Source organism: Protopterus annectens, chromosome 2.part0 (genome assembly GCF_019279795.1).
Source record: "Protopterus annectens isolate FY-2018-M chromosome 2.part0, PAN1.0, whole genome shotgun sequence".
In the NCBI taxonomy this organism is placed as follows: Eukaryota; Metazoa; Chordata; order Ceratodontiformes; family Protopteridae; genus Protopterus; species Protopterus annectens.
In genome coordinates, this window is record NC_056728.1 from 705,197,534 (window position 1) to 705,222,366 (window position 24,833).

Below are 24,833 nucleotides of genomic sequence, written 5' to 3' on the forward strand. Positions count from 1 at the left end.
CCGGTAAAATTAGCTCTCGAGCTTTAGTAGTGCGAGGATCGGCTCCGAACCCATCCAGCAAGAATGAAGGCGAGATTGACAACTTAACATCAAATATTACATTCAAGGACACACAAGCAAGTCTAGGCCCTGAAACTATAAGTATATTCTGCCGTTTTCTGTCATTTAAATATTTCTGATGCTTTACTATGACACAATGCTTAAAGTACACAATCATACAAAATGAAAAAATACAGACGACTGCTAATCATATACTGTTCAGTGCTCCAGAGATTATAATCATTAGAACAGAATGCTGAAGAACTGATTTGCATACTTGTCTAGACGACTATTTTTGCATCTTCATTAGTGATGTTTCAAAATGATAACATGACCAGCACAGCTTAACAAAGAAAATGCAAAAGAAAATGAAGGTAGCCGATCTGAACCCATGCAGGGATGGCACATTTTCAGATGCCAATATAGGACATCTCTTACTGAAACATGAGATTCTCTAAGACAAACCAAAGCACCAACAATTTGAAAAATTAGTACTTTTATTTATCGTTGGTTGATCAAGTTAGTCGCAGTAGTTTAGTAGTCGCTTTTCAGAGGCGACCCAAAGTGGTATTTATACTACTAGAGGAAATTTGGCCGGGAAATCAGGGAACTTCCCCGACTTGCCACTGAACCATTTTAGAGGACCACATTCTGTTTTTGTTCCAGGTGCACTGTTGGCCCAGAGAATCAGGGAGGCAAATGGAGAAAAAAGGAGATGGAGTAGTGAAGGAAATGAAGGAGAAAGCAAATATCAAGACTACAGAATGTGTGCAGGATTCTAAAGAAATGTTTCAATAAAACCTGTTTAATGGAGATGGGTCAGCAAATGATGGATGTATAACTACATCCCTCCTATCAGGAGGGATGTGGGATGATTTACTTAAAGAAACAGTGGTGCACAGTGAGGCAGAAAATGACAGAGATGTTTCCTGGGGGAACATTACGGAGAATAATACAAAAGGAGGATGCAGAGACAATCCTGAAGAACAGTGGTGAGATGGGAAAGAAAACATATGCAGAGAAAGTAAAAGAATGCAACAGTGAAGTAGCACAAAAGAAGGCAGAAGAAAATTAAAAATGGAAGTATGTGATAAGGATTCAAAGTAAAGAAGACAAATAAATGGACAGATATGAAGTGTGGAACAATTTAACAGTTCCTTTGGATGTAAAAGCACATGAGGTAACAGCATTTATTCTTGCTAACAGAGACATTTTGCAACATTACATTTGAGACTGTTTCTTCAATGGGAATTTTGTTTGGATAATATGAAAAAAGAAAGACTGCAACCCAATGGAATATTTCTGATATAAAATCATTTAACAGGGAAACAAAAAGAAGATTCATGTACAATTCTAAATGGAGGTAGAAAGAGAGACTTTGAAAGGACATTTGAAAGGTTTATGTAAAAAAAATACTGAACACTGCAAAATTTTGCAACAAAAGGGGTTTATGGACTGGTGGCTGGGATTGTAATATTGTGTTAAAAACAGAGGAAAAATATATACATATACCAAGCCTGATAGATGTGGTGGGGAATAGGGTTGTTGTAAAACATTGGTGACAACTCAAAACATGTTTTTTTTTTTTTGGTGGAAAAGAATGACATTTGATAAGTAAATGTGACAAAATAAAATGTTATATTTGTGGGGAAATGGGACATGATGCAAAAAACATGAAGTGAAATGTTATAATTTTCAAAGAATTGGACATTTATGTATGGATTGCAAAAATGACAATAACAGTAAGGATAAAGAAAAAGGAAAAGAAGAAATTTTAGAAGTAGTAGAAATAGATGAAAAATTAGATGAGAAAAGAATAATAAAGAGGCCATAGAAGAAGGTTCTGAAATAAGTGATGAAGAAGACAAAATCTGAGGTAGTAAAAGGGAAAAATAGAATTCTACTGATAACAGGGTAGAAGACAGAAAAAGAAAATTTAAAGGGACAAGTACAAAAAAAAAGAAAAGAAATGGATGAAAAAGAAATTATACAGCTAAAGACTGAGTAGTGGTATAACGGTTAAGGTGTTTGACACACAAACACAAGGTGCAGTGTTTGATTCTCACCATTGGGAAGGAAACCGGTTAGATCTAGAATGGCTTATTAAGAACGCTATCTTAGTAATTAGCAATGAACTTATGAAACCAAGAATCTAAGGAAAAGGGAAAATGAAAAACTGAGAGTGATTTCTGTAAATTTGAATATTATTGAGAATATAGTAAGAAAAAAAGGAATTTTGATGTGGTGTACTACATGTGATGTACATATAATTACATTAGAAGACGAAGATTTTTGATAAATGAAATATTACAGAGAAACTATGGAAAGGCAAGATAATCTGGAATTTGGAAAATGAGGGATGTTCATGAATAGCCATATTCTGTAGCAATACAGTCAAGATATTAGATGCAACTTTAGCAAAAATGTGAGGATTAACCATTGCAGATTTAAAATGGAAAGAGCAAGTATATAGAATTATAAAATTATATGCTTATACTAACTGTAAAGAAAGGGAAAGCTTATTTTATCAGTGTGAAATGTGATAGTATGTGAAATAAATTACAAAATGAAGGGGGTGCAGTATATAGCACCAAAAGGGTTAAGAACTTCAGTGCTTTTAACATATGCAGATGACATTATAATAATTACAAAAAATAAAATCTGAATCAAAGAAGCAATAATTTGCACAAATGAGTGTCTAGAGATGATGGGATTCCTTTAAAGAGAAAAGTAAATGTTTAAGTGATACAGTAATGATCGAGGGTATATATTTTACAATGAATTAAATTTTTGTGTTGGGTATAAAATTTAGAAATATAGATGTAAGTAGAATTCAATGGGGACAAAACAATAGCATAAATAAAGCAAATATGTACTTTCTGGAGAACAAATAAATTACATTCAGAAAAAAGGATTAGTTGATAAATTTAGTACTGATGGGAAAAAATAACATACTTAAGTGTTTTATGTTGCCAACAGTATTTGAGAAGGAATTATTGCAGATATTTTTTTCATTTAAATGGGGTTCTTGATTAAACCCAGTAAAAGGAGTTTTGTATGTAAATAAAGAAGAAATAGGGAGGTTAATTAACCTAGTGGTATATGCTGCTTCATTAAATTTGTGCAAAGTGTTAAAGTGGATAAATGAAAAAGATGAAAGATTAGTTTTAAAACTGTATAAATAGAAGCATGACAAATTTTGAGGTATGGTAGTAAAACATGAAAAAGGTGTATAAATGAAGAAGAAAAATATTACAAAGAAAAAATATTTTTGTGAAAAATAAAAAATGATGATACAGAAAAAGACAGAAAGCATGGCATGAGAATGTAATGGTAAAACAGAACTAGGTAAAGCCATGGGAAAATCTAACAGATGAAAAAATTTAAGCTGCAAAACTAAGAAGCGAATGGTGTAATCAGGAAGTAGAATGTTAAGTTTTTTGTGGAAACTGGTAATAGATAAATTACCAGTAAAAGGAAATATGCCACATAAAAAGAAAAGTGATAGAATATGTTTACATTGCAAAGAAAAAGAAACTACAGAATATCCCTGGGATTCAATCAACTCTTTGTAGGCTTTGTGTAAAGCCTACATGCAGTTTACATGTGTGCAGTGTGGTGCGCAGCGATCAACAGTGTGCAATATATATTCATGCTGAGCACCAAATTTAAGCAAGGTTTTGTGGCTGGCAAGGAAACCATGTAAACGAACACGGATATCACTCCTGTTTAAATCAGAGCATTGACAGTCCGCAGTTTTGTGCGAAATGCCACAATGATCACCAGGGCTTCACAGATAGCTCTCAATCTCTTAGTGCAAGACATCTGGGCAAAGGCCAACATAATGGGAGAACAATGACCCAGACATGGGGACATATTTGACACATCTGCCCTATAGAAATGTGCTAGAATAACCAGGGGTTTGTGTTAAGATACATGTTCTGAAGTATTTGAAGTCTGGAACTCAAATGTATGTAATAATGAGTCACATCAGTCCTGAGGTCATCCCACTGATATGGCATAAAGCCACAAATTTGATAAGGCACATCTGGGCATTCTCTGAAAATCTAAACAGTTGAGAGGTATGAGTGCTAAGTATATGGTCCAAACACAGTACAGGACAGAGTATTGTGAAGTCCATCCCTGGCATTCTGTACTGAAACTGTGTAAATAATCTGTAATGGTACATGGACTGCTATGTAAAATAAACACTCAGGGGAAGTGTGTGTATTGAATAGAGACACAGATGAATTGTAGGAATGAACACACGGAACGAGGACAGGTGAAACAACCTAATGTACAGCAGATGAAGGCATGTCAATAGAAGACGGTTGCAGCAGCAACAACAATCATATGTCTATATAGTGCAGTAGGGATTGCACAGTGAAAATGTCTATTATGCGACTGTCACACAAGGTGACATGATGGAGAGGACATCAGTGTGAGATAAGCATCCTTACATGAAGAATGCAGAAGACAGCTATCAGGGATTTGACATGCAAATGGGGTAGATGCATATTGTGAAGCTGTGCAAGCTGATTTACCTGAATACGAGTATAATCTCAGCAGAGGCCTCCACAAGATGGACACAGATAAAGGCTCATGGACAACATTAAAAGAAGCAACCACAATCATGGTCAATATCAGAATAATACCACCAGTAATCTCTGACATAACATATGCGAGTTAGAGTGATAAGAGATGATTCTGCACAAACACAAATGTACAACTATTATGATATGTCCACACTCTATGAGGGTCATCACGAACATGTTCCTTGCACCATACCACTAGCTGGAGGTGTCAGGAGGCAAACTGCTATACCTGTAAGTGACATTATGAGCAATACAGGCTAGTTGACTGGTGTGCATTGTATGTATGCATGTATACATATATATATATATATATATATATATATTTATATATATATATATAAAATCTGCCACAATCCACACTGTCACAAATGTTTATCCATGCAATTAATATTGTCAAACACCTATGTATGTACTGTGTGATCACCTGAACAGGTAGCACACATGCATCTGGTGTAACAACTTGATGGGTGTTCAGCACCACCAGTCATTCATGTTTATGCCACAAAAAGGATACCTAGGTATGTTCAATAAGCTGTGTGACAGCTCATTGTGAAAAAGGTGATGCACTTCAATTACATATCAGTGGAAATGTATAAGGAGGTACATGAAGAAGGGTGTATTGTACTCAGTTATTGGTGTGAAGAAGGCTGGGAACTATGGAAGTATTATGGCCTCTAATATCGATGTCCTTCACATACTCAGTACTTGTGTTACATACAAGGGAGTAGTCAGTAGTGTGGCCACATGCTGATGGATTTTCCGCTTACCATCTACCCCAGGACACAGAACACATACCTACTGGTCTTACTATAGGGTATGGTATCGACATTATACTTAGGTTATGTGTTTGTTTTCCTGATGTAACAAAACAAATCACATGTTTTATTGTCATTACAGGTGTTGTCATGGCTGTGGCAGCAATCTTTGGTATGTGTTGATACTGTCTGTATTATACTAAGATCACAGATGGAGTTAATGACTGCCCACAATCTGTAGTCCTTCAGACAGCGGTTTGGACTTAGGATGAGTAAGTCATTTGTGATGTCCATCACTTAAATAATGGACAGGAAAGGGCCAAGCTGACAACCCTGATGTATGGACCTTATCACTGGACCTGAGATATAGGTCACTTCACACATTTCAACATAATGAGATGCCATGCATGTGATACACTGGACTACCCACTTGGTGATACAGTTGTTTATGGCCACATCTGTCACTGTTGATTGAATACCTCATTGTGGATTTGTGTCAAATGCCCTGGCCTGGTCAAGTTCCACAGGATGACTGTGCTGTCATCATGCATGCTCTTGATGACATCTAAGAGGACATCTAGCAGATGTAACAGACATGATGTAGCATTAACAACTCTCACAGCTCTGTTGCACACAGCCAGGATATTACTAGTGTCCATTTAGAAATGGTCCATGAGGACATGCTGGTCTGCCTCACAGTTGAGGAGAGTCAGGATGGGTCTGTACATGCATGCATCAGGTGGCGTCCCACCAGACTCAGATGGATGCATGTTGATGTACACCCTTCTATGGGAAAATAGCCCATATAGAAGGTGTGTTGAAGTGTGTATTCAACTGTTTCAGGAACTTGTATTTATTTATTTAAGTCTGATGACCAGGGAAGTCCACTGGACCAAGAAGAGCCTATTTTCAGAGGAGGCTCAGGGAGAAAAGCTCCACAATAACAGCAAGTTACACTTCACATGTTACAAAAGGACATAGTTCATACAGCTAATTAAACATTTACAGATAAGCTCCACGAGATTTGCAATTGGCTTTCACAATGTTACAAAAATGAAAGACACAATTCAATACAGAAATTTCAACATTCATATAAAGTGAATATTTTTGTTATCAACTCAATTGTAGGTTTAACATTTCAAAATATATAGCTACTAGCCATTAGTAGGTTAGGAAAATATTATGCAAGGAGAGGGTAATAGTATATTTGAGATTGGAGAGTATAGTACAATAGATATTAGAGAGAAAATTAGTTTTTGGTAGGGGAGGGATTGTTTTGGGTGGGATGAAGTAATAGTAGAGGTAGTTGGATGAGTCAGTGCAAGGTGGAATGGGGGGGTTAAGATGGAGAGTGGCAAGGGCATTCCCATTTGGAAGAAAGATGAGAAAGTAGCTAAGATTTGAAATTTGTATGTTTAGGTAGGTTGTGTAAGTGTGTGGGGAGAGAGTTCTACTATTTAGCTAAGGAGTGGGACAGCAGTAGATGGCCAGGAGGTTGAGCAGGTTTGTGAACCTGAAGGAGATTTTGGTTTTTGGATCTGAGTGAGCAGTTAGGAATGTACGGTTTTAAGGAAGTAGGAACTATACCATGATGTATGTGCTGAGTCATGCCATGGGCAATTGGCGATGTTGTCACAGCCCATTGATTCTGTATGATAGGCCTGGATGAAGGTAAGACAGTCCATACTGCCTATCTTGATCCGGCATAGGGTTTTGGCAAAATCCCCCAAACAGTTATCATTCAGAAACTCTGCCATCTGAGGTTTAACCCTTATGTCACTTGATGGGTAACGAACTGGCTCACAGACAGAACACATAGTGTGAATGTTGGTGAATCAACCTGCACCAGTACAGCTGTCACCACTGGCAAACCCAAGGGATCTCTGCTTGGTCATTCACTGTTTGAATCTATTTCTTGACTGTTCAATCTAAAGTATACGGCCTTTGGCTTACCAAGTTTGCTGATTCTTGCATATTTGGTGCAATCACTGAGTCCACCAATGATGATAACATACTACAGGAGGAGCTAACACAGACAAATGATTGGTGACAAAGCCAAATGCTCTACAAATAATTGCAGAAATGTGTCTTTATTTTGTCCTGAAAAGTGGAATTCTATGCTAATTACAGCATTGACACCAGTCCTGCTATGCTGAAACTCAGTGATGCAAGCACTGGGAACACATGTAGATAGCAATCTGAACTTCGACCACAAAGTGCTCACACTGGTATTGAAAGCCTATGTTGTGCTCATCATAATTCATGCCATCATATTCCAATCACTGGACTCAAACCTCATCAGAACACTAATAGATATAATGCTCTGTTTTGCATGTACCTTGACAGACACATGCAGCAGCTGGAAAGACCACAGGGGTTTCTCATCAAGAAAACACAGGACCTACAAACTATGCCATGATGTATGTGGATAGACTGAGAGCCAGGTAAATGTAATCAATATAATATAGGACGAGGTGACTTCTGGCTGGCCTCCAGTCCAGTCTCTGACCCTGCCCTGGTCAGAATAGTGCATATCCACAAATCAGATACAAGTGATGACATCAACTGTGTCTGTTGAGGAAAATATGACAATAGGAGTGTCACACATGCTAGTGTAAAAGGCTCTCTGTAATGCCAAGCAAGAGCACAAATACACACACACACACACACACACACACACACACACACACACACACACACACACACACACACACACACACACACACTTGACTGCAGTGAGAATAGAACCCCTACCCAAGTACACAGACTACAGACCTCTGTATTTAAGGCAAGCACCACAGCTGAAGTCTGACTTGGAGTGTCTCAGACAACACTTTATAGCTAATGACAGCAGCTGTGTCTGTTGAGGAGAATATGACAATAACAGTGTCCCACATGCTGGTGTAAAAGACTGTCTGTAATGTCAAGCAAGAGCACAAACATGGCAGACACACACACACACACTTGATTGCAGTGAGAACAGAACCCCTACCTCAGTACACAGACTACAGAACTCAATACTTTACCCAAGTTCCACGGCACAAGTCTGACTTTTACAACACTGCAGGTGAACTTATGGTGGATGACATCAGCAGGATATGTTGGAGAGAAGATGTTGGGAGACTTGCATAAAATGGATGTGTAGTGATCTGCAAGTATCAAAATACTGTCAAGCCATGGGATTGTTGTGGTAAATGTAGGATACACACTTATGCTCTTCTGGCTAGACATATATACATACACGCATATATACACACACACACATACACACACACACACACACACACACACACACACACACACACAGTTGACTACAGTGGGAACAGAACCCATACCAATCTAAGTACACAGACTACAGAACTCGGTACATTATGCAAGTGCCATGGCACAATTCTGACATTTATAAGACTGCAGGTCCACTTATAGTGGATGCCTTCAGCAAGGCATGTTAGAGAGAAGATGGTGGGAGGCCTGCATAGGTTTGCAGCTTCATAGGTTCATAAAAGGTTGCTAGCCCAATGTCCCTAGGGCATTTACAAGCCTAACCATGTAAAAACATAAATAACTTTATTGAGCATAGTTAGATGGTCATTGTTAGAGCAATTTTGTGATCAGCACCGACTAGCCCTTTCCATGATGGACAAAGTTGCAACCCCAGGGGTGAATTTACAATCACTCATCCGTTTGTCAAATAGGGTCATTGAGCAGTACTGCTTTGCATGCAGTGGGAGCCTATTACAGAGGAGTGGCAATTGCTGGGAGATGTATCTATCTCTCCAGCATGTTCTATGTCACAGGCTAGGTTGACATCCCTGGAGCAAGTTATTTTTGTCCCACTTGATTTGCAGATGTTCAGTATTTCCAGAAGGGCATTGTCTGAGACTGCTCTGTAGGCCAAACATATGTCACCTCTCACCAGCCTGCATGATACAGAGTACAGTGACAGGTCTTTCAGTCTTTCCATGTATGTCATGTTTTGGAGGCCCTGGATTCCCCTGGTTACAAACCTCTGTGTTATCTCCAGTTGCTGCAGGTGTCTGGTGAGGTATAGACAGAATGAAGCATTGTACTCAATTAGTAGACAGATAAGGGTAGAGTACAGCAGAGCTATGACCTCCCTGGTCTTGGATGTGATGGCCTCTTTTATTAGGTGCGCAATGTAGAACGCATCTCTCACCACTATGGACACATAGTGATTGATGTGTAGATTGCTATCAACATGTGTTTCCAAGTCTCAAAACAGTGTGTCTGAGCTTAGAGGGGTGTATATATGTCAAAATTAGCAGGGGTACTTCATTGCCTAAGGGGAAAATGTTTTTTTTTTTTTTTGCTTTAAGGTTCAGTCCATGAGTTTGGCACTAATCATTTGTCTGTGTCAGCCTCTTCTGTAATATGTTAACATCATTGGGGGACTCTATATGTCTGTGCTCAGTTGGCAATCATCTGCAAACCTGGTATACCACAGGCCATCTACCTTTGCCTGGAAATAGTTTCCAAACAGTTGAGGGACCAGCACAGATCCTTGTGGTATTCCACTAGTAAGTGGTCTAGTGGTGGAGATGCAGTCCCCAACTTTGACAGTGTGCATTCTGTCTGTGAGCCTGTTGGCTATCCACCTAGTAAAGCATGGGTTAATTCTCAGATGGGAGATTTTCTCTATGATACCTGAATGGGGGATAGTGTCAAAGGCCTTGGATAACTCATCATAGGCAGTATGTCCTGTCACCCCTCATCCACGTCTTCGGAGTCAGTATCAAAGAGGTCCACTACATTTAATAAGCAAGATCTAACCCTGACAAAACCAAAATGGATCAGTGGTCAAGTGTGTTGAAGGTCACCTATGTCCCTGTAGATAAAGTCCATGCTGATTTCTTCTCTAGCCTTGCAGATAAGGCTTTTTAGGCTTATGAGTCAATAGATCTAGTTCTGCATGTTAAAAGTTTGAGTGCATTGTATATCACACAACATTTGATAGTTAATTTCTGTAGTGCAGGTGACATATGTGTGGAAAAAGTACTGAGACACCAGGGTTGCAATGCTTGGGGGGAGGCAACACATGGCTGTATTGTAAATATGTGACATATTGTTAAATAAGGCCAGTCTTCAGTTTGTTTCCACATGTAATTTTATGTCATACACAATGAACAGTAAACAGCATTAATATATAATAATATTTACTTTTCCACAGGACTGCAAGCAGCGGGTTTGCATGAGGATTGGCAAAGTATTTGCGCCTCTGAGATGCACAGTTCCAATACTATTCATGTTTGCATGCAACTAAGACCTGTGCAAACGTGAGCTGCACTGCTAAAGTCTGAGAGTTAGAACTGAGTCTATGAAACACACCTGCTGCTTAACCGACTCTGTGGCAGTAGATGTAAATGCATTGACATATTCCTTTTTGAGCCCAAATGATAATGGGTTTGAATCCAGGTGTATCTAATACTTTTAAATAAAGACTGATAATGCAATAACATGAAATCTTTATAGTACATGTGTTGCTGTGTGTTGGCATAGCACAGTGGGGTTAAGAGGCAATGTGCAGAGGTAACCACATCATTTTGATGCCAATCAAAGTCACTTCACATTGCTGGATGATGAGCATCTCCGCAAAAACATAGAGCCCAAAAAGTGAAGGGATCCATTGCTTTTTCTGCTATTTAGGTGTGTTGTATGTGATTCTATTTTTGACCTGATTAAAGATGATAAAATGGGGTAGATAGGAAAGTGGTGAAATGGGGAGCAAGCAGGAGGAAAAACAAAGGGAAAGCAGTAAAGTAATGTGCAGGAGGGAAGTAGGAAAGAACCATAGCTATCCACTTCTTTAACTGAATTTGTACTTTCACCTCCACAAAGAGGGATGGTCACAACACAGTCAATGTTGTATAGCCAATTGGACTGAATCAAGTATGTCAAAAAGACACATGAGCGCAATGGATAGTTATGTATTTGGGACCATTTTTTTGTGGGACAGGTATCCATTTTTTTCAGTAAGAGAGAAATGTTGGGGAAGGGACGTATGTATGTCTGGGCCAGGTAAGTTGGGTAGGTGAAGAAGCAATTGCAAACATACAAGACAAACAAGACAAGAGACAGGGACAGTGATGACACAAAAGGTTGGGGGATACCATGACTAGGATGAGGAAGAGAACAATGCAGACCCATGCCCATCAAGCTTGGAGACAGTGACAATCGAGTCCTCACTCAATGGATTGTCATCACTGTCACTTACTCTGCTGGTTGCTGGAGTATTTGACATCTCATTCTCCTCCTCTTGCAGACAATGAGAGACAGCAGCCTCTCCATCCAGTGTAGGCACACACCAGGGCGCATGACCCTATGCACCATCACTGGCAACTCACTGCGGGTGATGAAATCACTGCCTCTGCCACTGCTCCCGGAAGATACCACTGCACCAGATTCTGGGGCAGGACTACCTGAGGGCATAGGTAGTGAAGGAGCAGCAGAGGCAGTGCTTCCAGGTTAATTCCCAGACATGCTGGGTATTGGTGTTGGAGCCAGTGGAGCATGGGCAGCCTGATCCACTTGAGCTGGCCTACCTCGCTGTGCTCTGAAGCATTTAGTGTAGTGGCATGGAGGCATTTTGATGACGCATGATAGAAAATAAAAAAGAGAGATAAGGGTTGGGGTGAGAGAACATTTGTACCATCATGCCTGTGTAGATAATTAAAATGATGCCTACATTGGTCTTCAGTGGCAGTGCAGAATTAGAGCTATGGTGACTGATACTTTTCTGCCAATTCCAGTTATCACATTTGCAGGTAGTGCGCCAACCAGAGAAACACATCTGTGTGATGTTAAGGGGACAGCAGCAGTGCAAAGCAGCAATAACTGCAATTGGAAAGTTAAGCTGACACTTGGCCTTAGTTTGAGAAGTGTCTACTGATGTAGCCTGAAAATATACATTGGAAATTGGAAGGTAACGATTAGGTGAGTTAGGTTTGCAGACATACACTAGGGCCATAAATGTAGTGACCTAACACATTTGGTCTTTCCTTCATACACTGTGAAAATTGATTTTTACACTGTGGTATTCAAACCTAGGCATAAATGACATAACATTTCTTCCACAGTGTTGACCTTCCATCTTTGCCACAGAAGAAGTGCTGCTCAGACATAGTCAGGAATCATACATAAATACAGGGGACAGTATGAGGTGTTACACATGTATGTGTGTGAACTGACAAGGTTATTGGATATGCATCCAGTGGTGTATGTGTCTTAGGCAAATGTGAAGCCAATACAAGTCCAGATAGCAGAATTATACTTACAGAACTATAGTACATAGTATACCCTCAGTCATACATCTGAAAACACAATAATAGTGTCTCATCCCTCACACACACAATCCATATCAGCTCCACAATCTAAAGTGTTACAAGTGAGAGTGAATATAATGGGAAGTGGAACAACAGTAAAAATGTGTGGAATATCCATTGTTAGAACCCATGACCATGTGTATGGCAGTCCTACACTAACACCTGTTGCCACAAGAATGATGAAATAACACTAGTCTATTTTTTTAGTTGATTGCTATAAACTAACCTGTTACAACAGTAAGAAAAAAGGTTGCACACCCTGTACTAGAATGCAGGATCACCTTTACTCCAGCTGTACACTTACACCTGCTGCCACAGAATAGTTAAATGACATTCTCTAATTTACTAATCATTCTCAAGGTGTCTGTGTTAACCTCCATGCAACTCCAATAGCAGGTTTGTGCAGATTAATTGAATGTATTTGGTTTCAATTTTTGGCCATCTGAGTCCAGACTGCAGGTGTTCAATTCCGAGCAATGCTGCTAAGCGCAATTGAGTGATGAAATAAAGAAAATGTAGCAGTGTATTGTTTTTGACCTTTGCCCTTTTACAGATTCCCTGTTTCCAGGTGTTCTGTCTGCTTCCTGGGTGGCCCAGTAGCCCAGTTTGTGCACTGCCATGCTTCATGCAAATGAGATAAACACATCCAAATGTGACATTCATTTTTCTCCATTTTCCCATGTTTGTGCTAAGCGGCGCATCGTGCAAAAACTGCCCCCAAAAGAAATTAAAAAGAAAAAAGGGACAAACAGTTGAAATGAAGAAAAGCAATCTATGACATATACACTATAAAATGTTAGTACACAAGATATTTCTACATAGGTCTGCATTTTAACTCTCACTCCAATAAACCTTCAGAACACAGGAAGGGTGCCTTATTTCTTTTTAGCCACACAAACAGCTTTGCTGCAAGTAACTAAAATCATTCTGCATACAACCAACTGCAACACCATCTACAGTTATATGAAACCATACAACTGTTATCTGGCCATTTATTATTTTTGGATGTAGTGGACTAAGTGATCACACAATCAGTTATGACTATTGCTTCAAATACACAACTCTATCTTGTGTGTTTGCTGGTCATTCTTCTCTTATCTGACCAGTAATCTGAGACATGCAGTCTGTAAGTTATTCTATATCATTATCTTTAAAATGTGTGAGGATATTAAATGGAAGTAATATATGCATTTGTCAACAAATGAAGGGGAGGTTGGATGTCAATGAAAAAAAAACTGAGAATTGTGTGCTGCTTACTTACATTGCTAACCTTACATCTAACACTTTGTAAGTCTAACTTAATACACCCACTGAATGTAGGGCAGCCTGCACTGCTGTTGTGTTTTCCTTCTCCCAACCAGTAATAATTCACAGTGGCAATCCATTAAAAATTAACACTGACGGAGTGCCTATATCTGGACATAGGATTACTGAACTTGAGAAGGTATGGTTGCATTTTGTCAGTTACATATGGCATATACTGGAATGTAATTAAGAAAAATCTGAAGCAAAGACTTTTACAGTTTTATCTGTTTGCATTAGTTAGAAGTGTACTGATGTCATGGGCATGTTTTCGAGGCATTTCACACGTATACATGATCGGCAATACCTTAAAAGGAATACTCTGTGATAAATCTGTAGACATGTTTCAGGGACAGTTCATTTGATAGCACTTTTACCATTCCAAAAATGGTTTGTTAACAAAAATGTGTCATTTGCCTGTTCTTTTTTGGTGGGGGGGAGCAAAGCTGCATTTCTGTTATGGCACAAACAAGGATATGTTGCTATTGTTACTCTCCTGTTTTGCATCCAGCCTGTTGTTCATATTTCATATCTCTAGACAGTTTTATGTTTCTTCAGTGGGTAATACTGAGATTCTAACTTTTCTGCTTTATCTGGGAACAGATATTTTGTAGTTATGTGATACTTATGTGTATTATCCTTCTGTTGTCTTTTAGGACACCTAGGACTATGCCACTCAGGTGTCTCATTCCCGAAGACCACCCTTCACTGATCATAAAAAACAGGTTATCACTGATGCTTTCAGGCAACATGTTGCCTTTCTGCTTGAAAGGGGACGAGGAGATATGTCTAGCAGAATGCAGATCTGGAAGGAGATTGCTGATGATGTTTATACCGTGGGTGGCCATGGCAGGAGATATGAGCAGGTGGGATCTACTTTAAAAGAATAAAAACTGACAATACCGAAATTCATATTATCGAGACCACTATTCTGAAAATACAAAAACACTAAAAAATTAAAATTCCGAAGTTCAAAATACTGAACTTAACTGCACAAACAAAATTCCCTTCACTAACACAACTTTACAATACTGAGCCCAATGACTAATTCATAAAAACCTAACTGCAAATTCTACAAAATACATGACTAGTAAGCTAAGAAATCATCTACAAATTACCAAACTATCCACTTCTTCAAAACACTTCTTATACCTTGCACAAATTTAAAAACTAAAGACTTACCTCTGTTTTACAGTCCATACTATCTAAAACCCACCTAGGTGGGGGGCAGCACCCCCCACACCCCCACCTAACTATATATTCCAACTCAGTGCTCCCACTACAGTGGGGAAAAGGGCATATACCTTTTTGCGACCTTCTTGTACTTTAAACCCTTCAGTACTGCCGGGAACTTTGTACAAACCATCTGCCATTTTGGTGAGACAGTACAAAAATTTAAAGAAGCATACCTGTATTAATAAACAACTGTGTACTACTTCCTGCATTATTCCCGGAATCTGTACGTTGGCATTTCAATTTTCAGTCTAATCAGACTTGACATTTTGAACTTTTCAGTGTTTAGAAATTATGGGATAGTGGTTTCAGTAATATAAATTTCAGTATTGTCAGCTTTTGTTCTTTTAAAGTAGATCCAAGCAGGTGCACCATAGGGCCACTGACATGATCACATCTGCACGGAAGAGAGCAGCTGCAGTGGTCTGTGACTGGATGGGTACCAGGGAGGGGTCTGCTACAGAGCCACCACTAACACCAAATGAAGAGTTTCTGTCTACTGTCAGGGATCCAGATAGCTCCCAGTAAAGTGCAGAACATTATGGCCTCGACATTGGTGCAACTGTTTCAAGGACAGCAAGTATGCTTCAGGAAGAGCTTTCAGGTAGGCTTTTGTATCTCAATTGTTGAATACTTTTGTATAGTAAAACAATTTAAATCAATGCATTACTTCTGTTTCACAAGAATTCTTTGGGGGGAGGGACTGAAGATTGCTACAGTTAATAACACAGTCTGAATGATTAGCTTGGGTTGGAGTTGTCATCCAAGTTCTGGTTGAAAGTATAGTTAATGGACATACAATGGGGGTAAAAGTATTATCCCCTGTGTTACTATTAATTGTGATGTTGTCCTTACCATTTGCTTAACTTCTTCCAGGGCCATCTGGCTTGCAGAGGACACCCTCATCTGCAGATGGTAAGGCAAACATTTTAGTGTGTGATGTTGATGTCAGGATTGTTATCTGTATTGCTGTACTGTCTAATAATGACAGCACTGTTGTTTTGTTACCATAGATTGGAGTATAGTAGTTTAGGTATTAATTGTTCATGTGTTTGTTGCTTATTGTCACAGTTAATCCTGACAGTGGAAGTGTGGAACTTCTACCAGCTGATGTCAGTGTATCAGCAAACTCTGATGATGTTGGCTAAACAGAGGCAAAGTCGGGGTGGTGCAGAAGCTGAATCTAACAATGAGGTTGACATACAGCCATTCCCTGCAATTTCATCAGATATAGCCAGTAGGCCTATGCCTACCCATACCAGTGAGCCATCAGATATTGGACAGGTGGAGGATGAGGCAATTGATCAGGGAAGTGTGGTTACTGTAGCTTCAGTGCCTGTTGACCCTGGCTGTAGCCAAAGTGTGGGGGAGCTGCCATGCAGGAGGTTTGTTAGGGTTGCTCAGAGGAGGCCTGCTGTCCTTCCTCCACTTGATTCAAGTGTCTCTACCTGCACCACTCAATTTATGCATAGGGCCATCATGGAGGCACAGGCATGTTCCCATAGGAGCTCCAGACAAATGCTTATGGTTGTAAATGTAGCACAGGCTGAAATGCATAACTGGCTCCACGGTGTTCCTGATTCAATGGATCAGATGAATGACATGTTGGAATGAGGGGTGACTGTTATGGAATGAGTGGTATCTGTGACAGGACCTCTGCTGGGAGGGGAATGGCATCCTTGTGGGTGTAGGTCAGCTACACCATCTGCTCTTAGTCAACGTGGCCGTGCTTGACCACACTCCCACAGTGGCAGTACTTCCACTGCTCCATCAGTGGGTGAGCTGTCCACATCCACACATGGCAGGCCATGGGGTTGTGGGTCCTGTGTGTCCTCATGAAGGGAGCTCATCCATCAGACATCAGTCACATTCAGGTAGCAGCAGTGCACCTGACTGTGAGCATGGACATGCCAGTGCAACTCCTGGCAGAGCCAGTTCTTGTGGTTGGGGGACAACGATGAACTGCCACCTCTAATATGCATGGCTCACACCTGTCCGACATACCAAGATGTACAACTAGCACAGAGCTTGGCTGTGTTCATTCAGACACAGACACCAATTTCACCTGGAGGACACATACACGCACACACACACACACACACACACACACACACACACACACACACACACACACACACACACACCTTGTCTCACTGGCCATTTCTTGGTTTATCCAAATGTCTGCCTGCTTCTCCTTCTTACTCACACACACTCACCAACCTTTTGTGTCGGTCTAGGCTTCCTGCACCCCCAGACACACACAATACCATGTGCAAGTGATAATAACTGTGCCATATCCCTTTTTTTTATATTTTGGATTCAGGGATACATAAGCTTTGTGTCTGATGCTCAGGGGACACAGCTGACGTAGTGCTTAGTATATCTGCATTTGTGATGTTGAACTGGTAATTTTATCTTTGACTTACATTGGTCTTAGAAAGTTAGGCAGCTGATAGCATCACAATTCCCAACTTTATTGTGAATGATCTTGTGAGGACTTTAAAGTCTGAAAATGCAATGTGCATCATTACTTTCTAACTTTTCTCTTTAATGACTTTCCAGTACAAATGTATAGTGCTAAGCTGAGGGCATGAACTGACCATCACTACTTTTGAGAAGTATGACTGCGTAAATCTTTGATGCCTAAGGCCTACTTCTGAATAATGGACACATATAAGTCAATTAAGTCTTTGCTGTCACATGTTAAGATAATTTCTGTACAAATCTCCCACCTTTTACTTGTGCACACTACCAAGTAACGAAATGAAAGGATAGGCCACTCATTCATATTATTACACAATACACTCCAGGTTCAACAGTTACCTTGTAAATACAACAGTTTCAGCTCAGAGCAGACTCTGTCTGATGCAAGCAGTACACAGCCACTACATGGGGAGGTAAATGCTGTGAGAGGTGCCTGGCATCAGTGTTACTATATGTAAGTGCGTAGGAGGAAGGTTTTAGGCCCTTAGGTGGTGAGTGAGTGTACTATGCATTGTCTCTTAGCCAATGCAAGGGCATATTGAGCACACCTAAGTCTGCCTACACCCACAGCAGCTGCTGATTGCCCCTCTGATTCCTCTTCTGCATTTGGCTGTGGTGACCTTGGCATTGGTGGTGGGATGCGTGCCCCTTCCTCTTGTTGATCCTACTGAAGCTGTTTTCTCAGGATGACATTGTGTAGCATGGCACATACTGTGAATATTTCAGTGCGTGTCTGTGGATTGTATTGTAGGGCTCCCCCAGATGTATCTAGGTGCTAGAACTGTGACTTCAGCAGCCCCAAACACACGCTCTATGATATTTCTGGTTTGAGTGTGTGCCTCATTATGGCATTCTTCAGCGGGTGTGTGTGTGCATTTCTGATGGATACCATCACCCATGGTTCCAGTGCATAACCTGCATCCCCAAGTAAATGACCCTGTGGGATATCCCCTCTAGTAAACATCTGATACAGTTGGAAGATGTGCCAGATATGCGAGTCATGGTAACTGAGAGGGCTGCCAGCACACATGTTCAAAATGATTCCCTTGGCATGACACACAACATGGCGGTTAATAGAGTGGAAGCCTTTTCTATTAATATAGAGACTTCCCTGTTCCCCGGATGGTGCCTTAATTTCTATATCTGTGCAATCTATGGCACCCAGTACTTCAGTGTAGTGTGCTACAGGTAGAACTCCTGCATATTTCTGGCCCTCTCCTCAGAAGTACAGGGAAAATATATGTAGTCACTGGCATGTTGGAGCATAGCATTCAGGAATAGATGGAGGATCCTGGATGCTGATGTGACACCCCCAGTGTGTCCCCTGTTGGTCTCTGAAAGGTACCTGTAGCTAAGATACTAAGTGCTACACATACCTTTGTCTCCACTGGGATGGGTTCTCCACTGTTTGCTCTGGCTCTGAGGTGAGGACCAATAAACAACGATAAAGTGCTGCAAGTCAAAGAAAACTGGAAAAACCGTATATCCTCTTCAAAATGTTTTTAATGAAAAAACCAAAGACCATCGAGTGCTTCCAGTGGTCTGAGGTGAGGACAACAGAGGTTGCAGAGTTGCTGTAGTGTGTCTCTATCCACCCTGTAGTGCTCTACAATTTCAACATCATGTAGGCTGTGATAAGTTACCTAGGGTCTGAAAACACGTCGCCATCTTGGCTTTGGCCTATTAGCAGCAGCAGCATATGCTTCAGCCTGTTGCACATACACATGAATTAAAGGAACAGCAGCCCCCAACATTATTTCTGGGTAGACACCTTTGGGTCTGTATTATCTCGTCAAAACGGCAACACACCGAATGCCATTTCAGTGACACATAAACATCGATCCACCACTTCAGCGAATGGCCAAAACATTGATTTTTTTCCAAGGGAAAAAAATCACTTGGCCGTTGCCGTGTAATTGCCCTTCCCCCACTGTACTGTGATCTCGGAGTTGGTATATTTAGTTAGGGGAGGTGTGTGGGGCACAGTCCCCACATTGGAGGTTGTGTGGGGGGGGGAGTGAAGCCCCCCACTTTGTAATGTTAGGTATGGTGTTTTGTGTGTGGTTGGACTAATTTTTTTCCCTTGGAAAAAAAATCGATGTTCTGGCCGTTCACAGAATTGGTGTGCACCACTTACAGAATCCAAAACGTTGTGCTAATGTGTAGAAATGGACTGTGTAGGCTTTATTGAATCTGGCTGCATGTGTTTTTGAAATGTAAAAGAGTAAAAAGGTTATGGGGAAAACTATGTAAAGAATATTTTTTTGAAGATATGAAAGAAGTGAATAAACTAAACACGTATATGATTACATACGGATATTATAAGAATGGAAGAAAATAATATGTTAAAAGAATATATAAAAAGCTATTTTATGTTACATTGGTTAATGAAATGAAATAATAAATTAAATTAGGTTTAATGGTAAATGGATTTTAGCAACAATATTAAGTAAAATCAGATAGTGGTTATGGAAAAAGAAGTGGGGGTCTAACAAGAGATGAAATTTTAGTATGATCATAAAGGAAATTCTGAATATGTGTAAACAGATTTATATATTTATACATTTGTACATATGCAAATATTTTGTAAATAAAGAGTTATTTTCCTGTATAAATAAAGGACTCCTACTCTTTTTGATATGCGCTTTAGGATCTTTTACATCTACCTGAGTTACCACTAAATCAAGCAGATGGGATCTCAGTTTGACATCTTATTTAAGAACGACATACTCAGGAGTGCAGCACATTCCTTATGCTGCACTGCAGTCTCAGTAATTGATCTACCTGGGTGTGTTGGAATAGAACTCACTGCCTTCTGCGTCAAAGGTTAAGTGTGCTACCTGTTGCTCCACTAACACTACAATTTTATTATCTCAGTATATTACCTTACTTATTTACTTTATTATAAAAATAAACACTTGCTCTCATACAATTTTAGTTATGTCTATGATTTATTTCACAATGTGTGAAAAAGAAAGGCTGCCATAGTTCTCTGCTCTGAATGTTTTTTTATCAGGACATTTGTCATTGTTCATACCTCCTTCTCCACACCTACAGCAAATATGCAGTTTATGGCTATCCTTCAAAAAAGGGGTTAGGTAAGGACTTCAGATTTGTGTCTTCTTCAATTTTCAGTTTCCATGACAATACTGCAATTTCACCCTCCCCTTACAATTTACACTTACAAAAGCAAAGTTTAAGTGAGAGTAATAAGAAAAAAAAACATTTTCATAGTCAGCAAATGAAAAATGTTTATAAAATCAAATATAAACTAAAGTTTGTCTCCTACCATTGCCATCTGGTAAATTGATGAGTCTTGCTACTTTTTCATGGGAGAGAAGGATTTTCAGAATATCAACATCTCCTTGTTTAGCAGCAAGATGCAGAACAGAATTACCATGGCGATCCAGAAGGTTGACATCAGCCCTGGCCATCAGCAGATGATCTAACACGTCAGTTTGTTTTGTGACAACTGCAAGGTGTAATGGTGTCTGAAAATGATAAGACATAAACAATTGTTTTTATTGATATCACTCTAATCCTCATAGTTCATACAGATACTGACATGACAGGATACTGTTCATGTGGCTAGCTTATACAACATGTCAGCCATATAACACAATCAGACAAGTGTGATATAGTACCAAAGTAGTCTGTTATACAACTATGACAAGCTCTTAGAGGTCATGTTTAATGCACAGAAACAAACTCTTATTTTTACATAAAAAAGTTTTTGTATGCATCCTTATTCATGTGAACACTCTTGTTTAAAAATAAATTGATTTCAAGGCATTTTTTGAAAATTTTTAATTTAAATAAGCTTTCAAACACAGAAATCTGAGACACTGTACCTGTATTTACTGCATTAATATTAAAATGCTTTCAGGTGGCTACACTGTTAATTTAACAGGTTGGCAATTACAAAATTGTTTCACAAGTATTTACTCATGTTAATCCATTGGAATTAGAGATGGACCCTAAAGTGATGTACATTCCTCCTGCTGGTATATTAATATTAATGTGAGAGAACAGACCCCTTCCAAACCCAGCTGCTAAAATAATTTTAGATAAACAAAAACTTTTTTATTAACCAGAAATAAATGAGCACTTTCACAGAGTAACCAACAATTCTTCAGACCATTCTAATAGCAATACACAAACTACATTTAAAACAAAGCCCAACTAATCCCTTAGAGCTTGCATGATCACATGTTTAAAATCATTTAAAAACATTCATAAACATTTGCTGCAATTGAAAAATCTCATAACCGTTTAGAGTATATTAGTGTAAAGTGTGTAAAAAATACCTATAGAATATATAAAAAGTACAGTTGCGTACACTTACAATAAATGTAGATGTTCGAGTGTATTCGCTATTGCATTCAAAACATTTGGTTTATCCCTGTCAGGGTATCCCTTGGCCGGCCCGAATACCAGAGTCTTAGTATTTCTGCGTAGTTTGCTGTCGCTTAGGACTGACGTCAGGTTGTCAGTAGTATAAAGTAAGGCAGCCGACACCATTACATCACTTTTTCTTGCCCTAACCTGTCAGGAGCCCCCAAGTGGGAGCCAAGTTCTGGTGAAAGAACCCCACCAGTAGAAAGTAAATACCAATATGTCCCTTGTAAGGAAAGAGAAGAAAGAAGAGGGGGGATGGAGGGAGGGAAACCAGGACTGCAACAGTGAATACACTCGAACATCTACATTTATGGTAAGTGTACACAACTGTACTATGTTCTTTGTGTTTCACTGTTACAGCCATCACATTTGGGTGGATTCCCAAAGCTGAGGAAAAGGGTGGAGGCAGTCGAGGAAACTAGGGGCTGGCTAGGATGCCCTGCAAGACTGCAGAGGCAAACCCTGCCCTGAATTTGGAGAAGATAGGCAAGTGGTAATGTTTGGTGAAGGTGTGAACAGATGTCCAGGTGGCAGCCTCCAGGATGTCCCTGGTGGGAACTCCTCTAAGGAAAGCTGCAAAGATGGAAGCTGCTCTGGTGGACTGAGTCCTGACCCCCTTGGGGGGAGGTTTTCCGTGTTGTTTGTAGCAGAAATGGATGCAGTGTGCTATCCATTTGGAGATGGTTTGTTTGGAGATGGCTTTGCCCTCTGCCCCAGTAGCAAAGCTAACCAGCAATTGATCAGACTTTCTGAAATATTTAGTCCTGTCTAGACAGAATCCGAACTGTCTGTGCACATCTACAGAGTGCAGGATCCTTTCGCCCTTGTTCTGTGGGTTAGGGAAGAAGGTGGGCAAATGAATGGATTGGTTGAGAGCCACACTAGACACCACCTTGGGCATGAAGGATGGGTTAGTCCTGAGGGATACCCTGACAGCATGAAAGATGATGAAGGGTTCCACAGCCATGAGTGCTTACAGCTCGGAGACCCTTCTGGCTGAAGTGATGGTCGGAAGAAAAGCTGTCTTCCAGAAGAGAAATTTTAGCTCTGCTGAAGAGGCAGGTTCGGGGGGGGGGGGGTAAGCTTTTCCAACACAAAGTTAAGGTCCCAAGCTGGGGTTGGTGCTCTTCTGAGTGGTCTCAAGTTGCTAGCCCCTCTTAGGAACTGTTTGATCAGAGGGTGTGAGAAAAGGGGCTGCTCAGTGGGAAAATGAGCAGAGATAGCAGAGGCATGAATTTTAATACAGGAAAAGGAGAGTCCACTGTGTAGCAGGTCAGCTAAGTAATCCAGGATGAGAGGGAGGGAGGGCTGTGGCGAATAGGCTCCCTTAGCCTGAATCCAGGTGCAGAACCTTCTCCATTTGTCAGCATACGATTTCCTAGTGCTAGGGCATCTGGCCTCATGTATAACATCTAGAACCTGTTTGCTGACTTTGGCAGACTGATCGGGGGTTAGATAATAAGCCAAGCTGCCAAACTGGGGATGCATGAATTCCCCTTCTCTCTGGGTCAGGAAGTTTGGAATCTGAGGGAGATGCTAAGGTGGCAGAGGGGACAGGCTTAGCAGCAAGGGGTACCAGTGCTGGCGAGGCCAGTCTAGAGCTATAAGAATTTTCCTAGGTTTTTCCTCCTTTAATTTGAGCAGTACCCTGGGGATGAGAGGTAATGGAGGAAAGGCATAGACAGATAGACTGACCCAGGGGAAGGACAGGGCATCCACTTTCCAAGCCTGCAGTGATGCTCCATGGTGCAAAACTTGCTGAGTTGACGGTTGGTGTGGGAGGCATAGAGGTCGACCTTCGGGGTGCCCCATTTCTGAGTTATTAGGGTGAATGTTCTTCTGTTGAACTGCCACTCATGTGGGTCCAGAAGGTTTCTGCTTAAGTGGTCCGCCAGTGAGTTCAGAGAACCCGGTAGGAATTGTGCTAACAAGTGGAGTTGTATGGCAGAGGCTGTGTGCCAAAGGGTCATGGCCAGCCTGCACAGAGGGTAGGACTGAGTCCCTCCCTGCTTGCTGATATACCACATCACAGTTGTGTTGTCTGTTTTGATCAGGACAGCCAGTGGGGAGAGAATGGGCTTGAAAGCTATCAAGGCATGCTGGACAGCTATCATCTTTTTTTTGGTTGATTTGCAGATGGATTTGCTGTGGGCTCCATTGGCCCTGTATGCACCTGCCGTCCAGGTGTGTACCCCAGGCATAATACGATCCATCTGTGGTGAAGGTTTGGGTTGCGTGGGGTGGTGAGAAAGGTAGTCCTTTGTTGAGGCAGTATGTTGTTGCCCACCAAAGAAAATCTTTTCTGAGGCAAGGTATTATGGGCAAAAGAGTCTCCAGGTCTTAACAGTGTTGACACCAAAGGCTTTTTGGGTACCACTGAAGTTTCCTCATATGCAGTCTGGCATATGGAAGGAGAAGAATGCAAGATGCCATGAACCCCAGAGCTTGCAGGATTTTCTTTGCAGATAGTTGGGGTCTATCGGCTAGTTGAAAGAAGTAGGCTGTGGGGAAGGTTTGCTTTTCTGGTGTAAGGAATGCCATCTGGGAAGCTGTGTCCAGGCTTGCTCCCAGGAATATAATCCTTTGGGTGGGTACCTGTTTGGATTTCTTTTAGTTGATAGTGTACACTAGGGAGGTTAGTAGGGACTTTAAAAAGGCCAGGTGCTTGAGCAGCTGTTCCTGGCTGT

The 24,833-nt window shown here is 40.5% G+C and overlaps 1 protein-coding gene across 1 annotated transcript in view; it reads right to left on the minus strand.

Moving 5' to 3' along the window:
• NFKB1 (nuclear factor kappa B subunit 1) overlaps positions 1-24,833 on the minus strand; it is a 772,892-nt gene that overhangs the window by 204,520 nt on the left and 543,539 nt on the right. Inside the window, exon 15 of the mRNA XM_044060344.1 lies at positions 21,038-21,239. Within this exon, the coding sequence (XP_043916279.1) occupies positions 21,038-21,239 (202 nt within the window). The remainder of the gene's footprint in view (positions 1-21,037; positions 21,240-24,833) is intronic.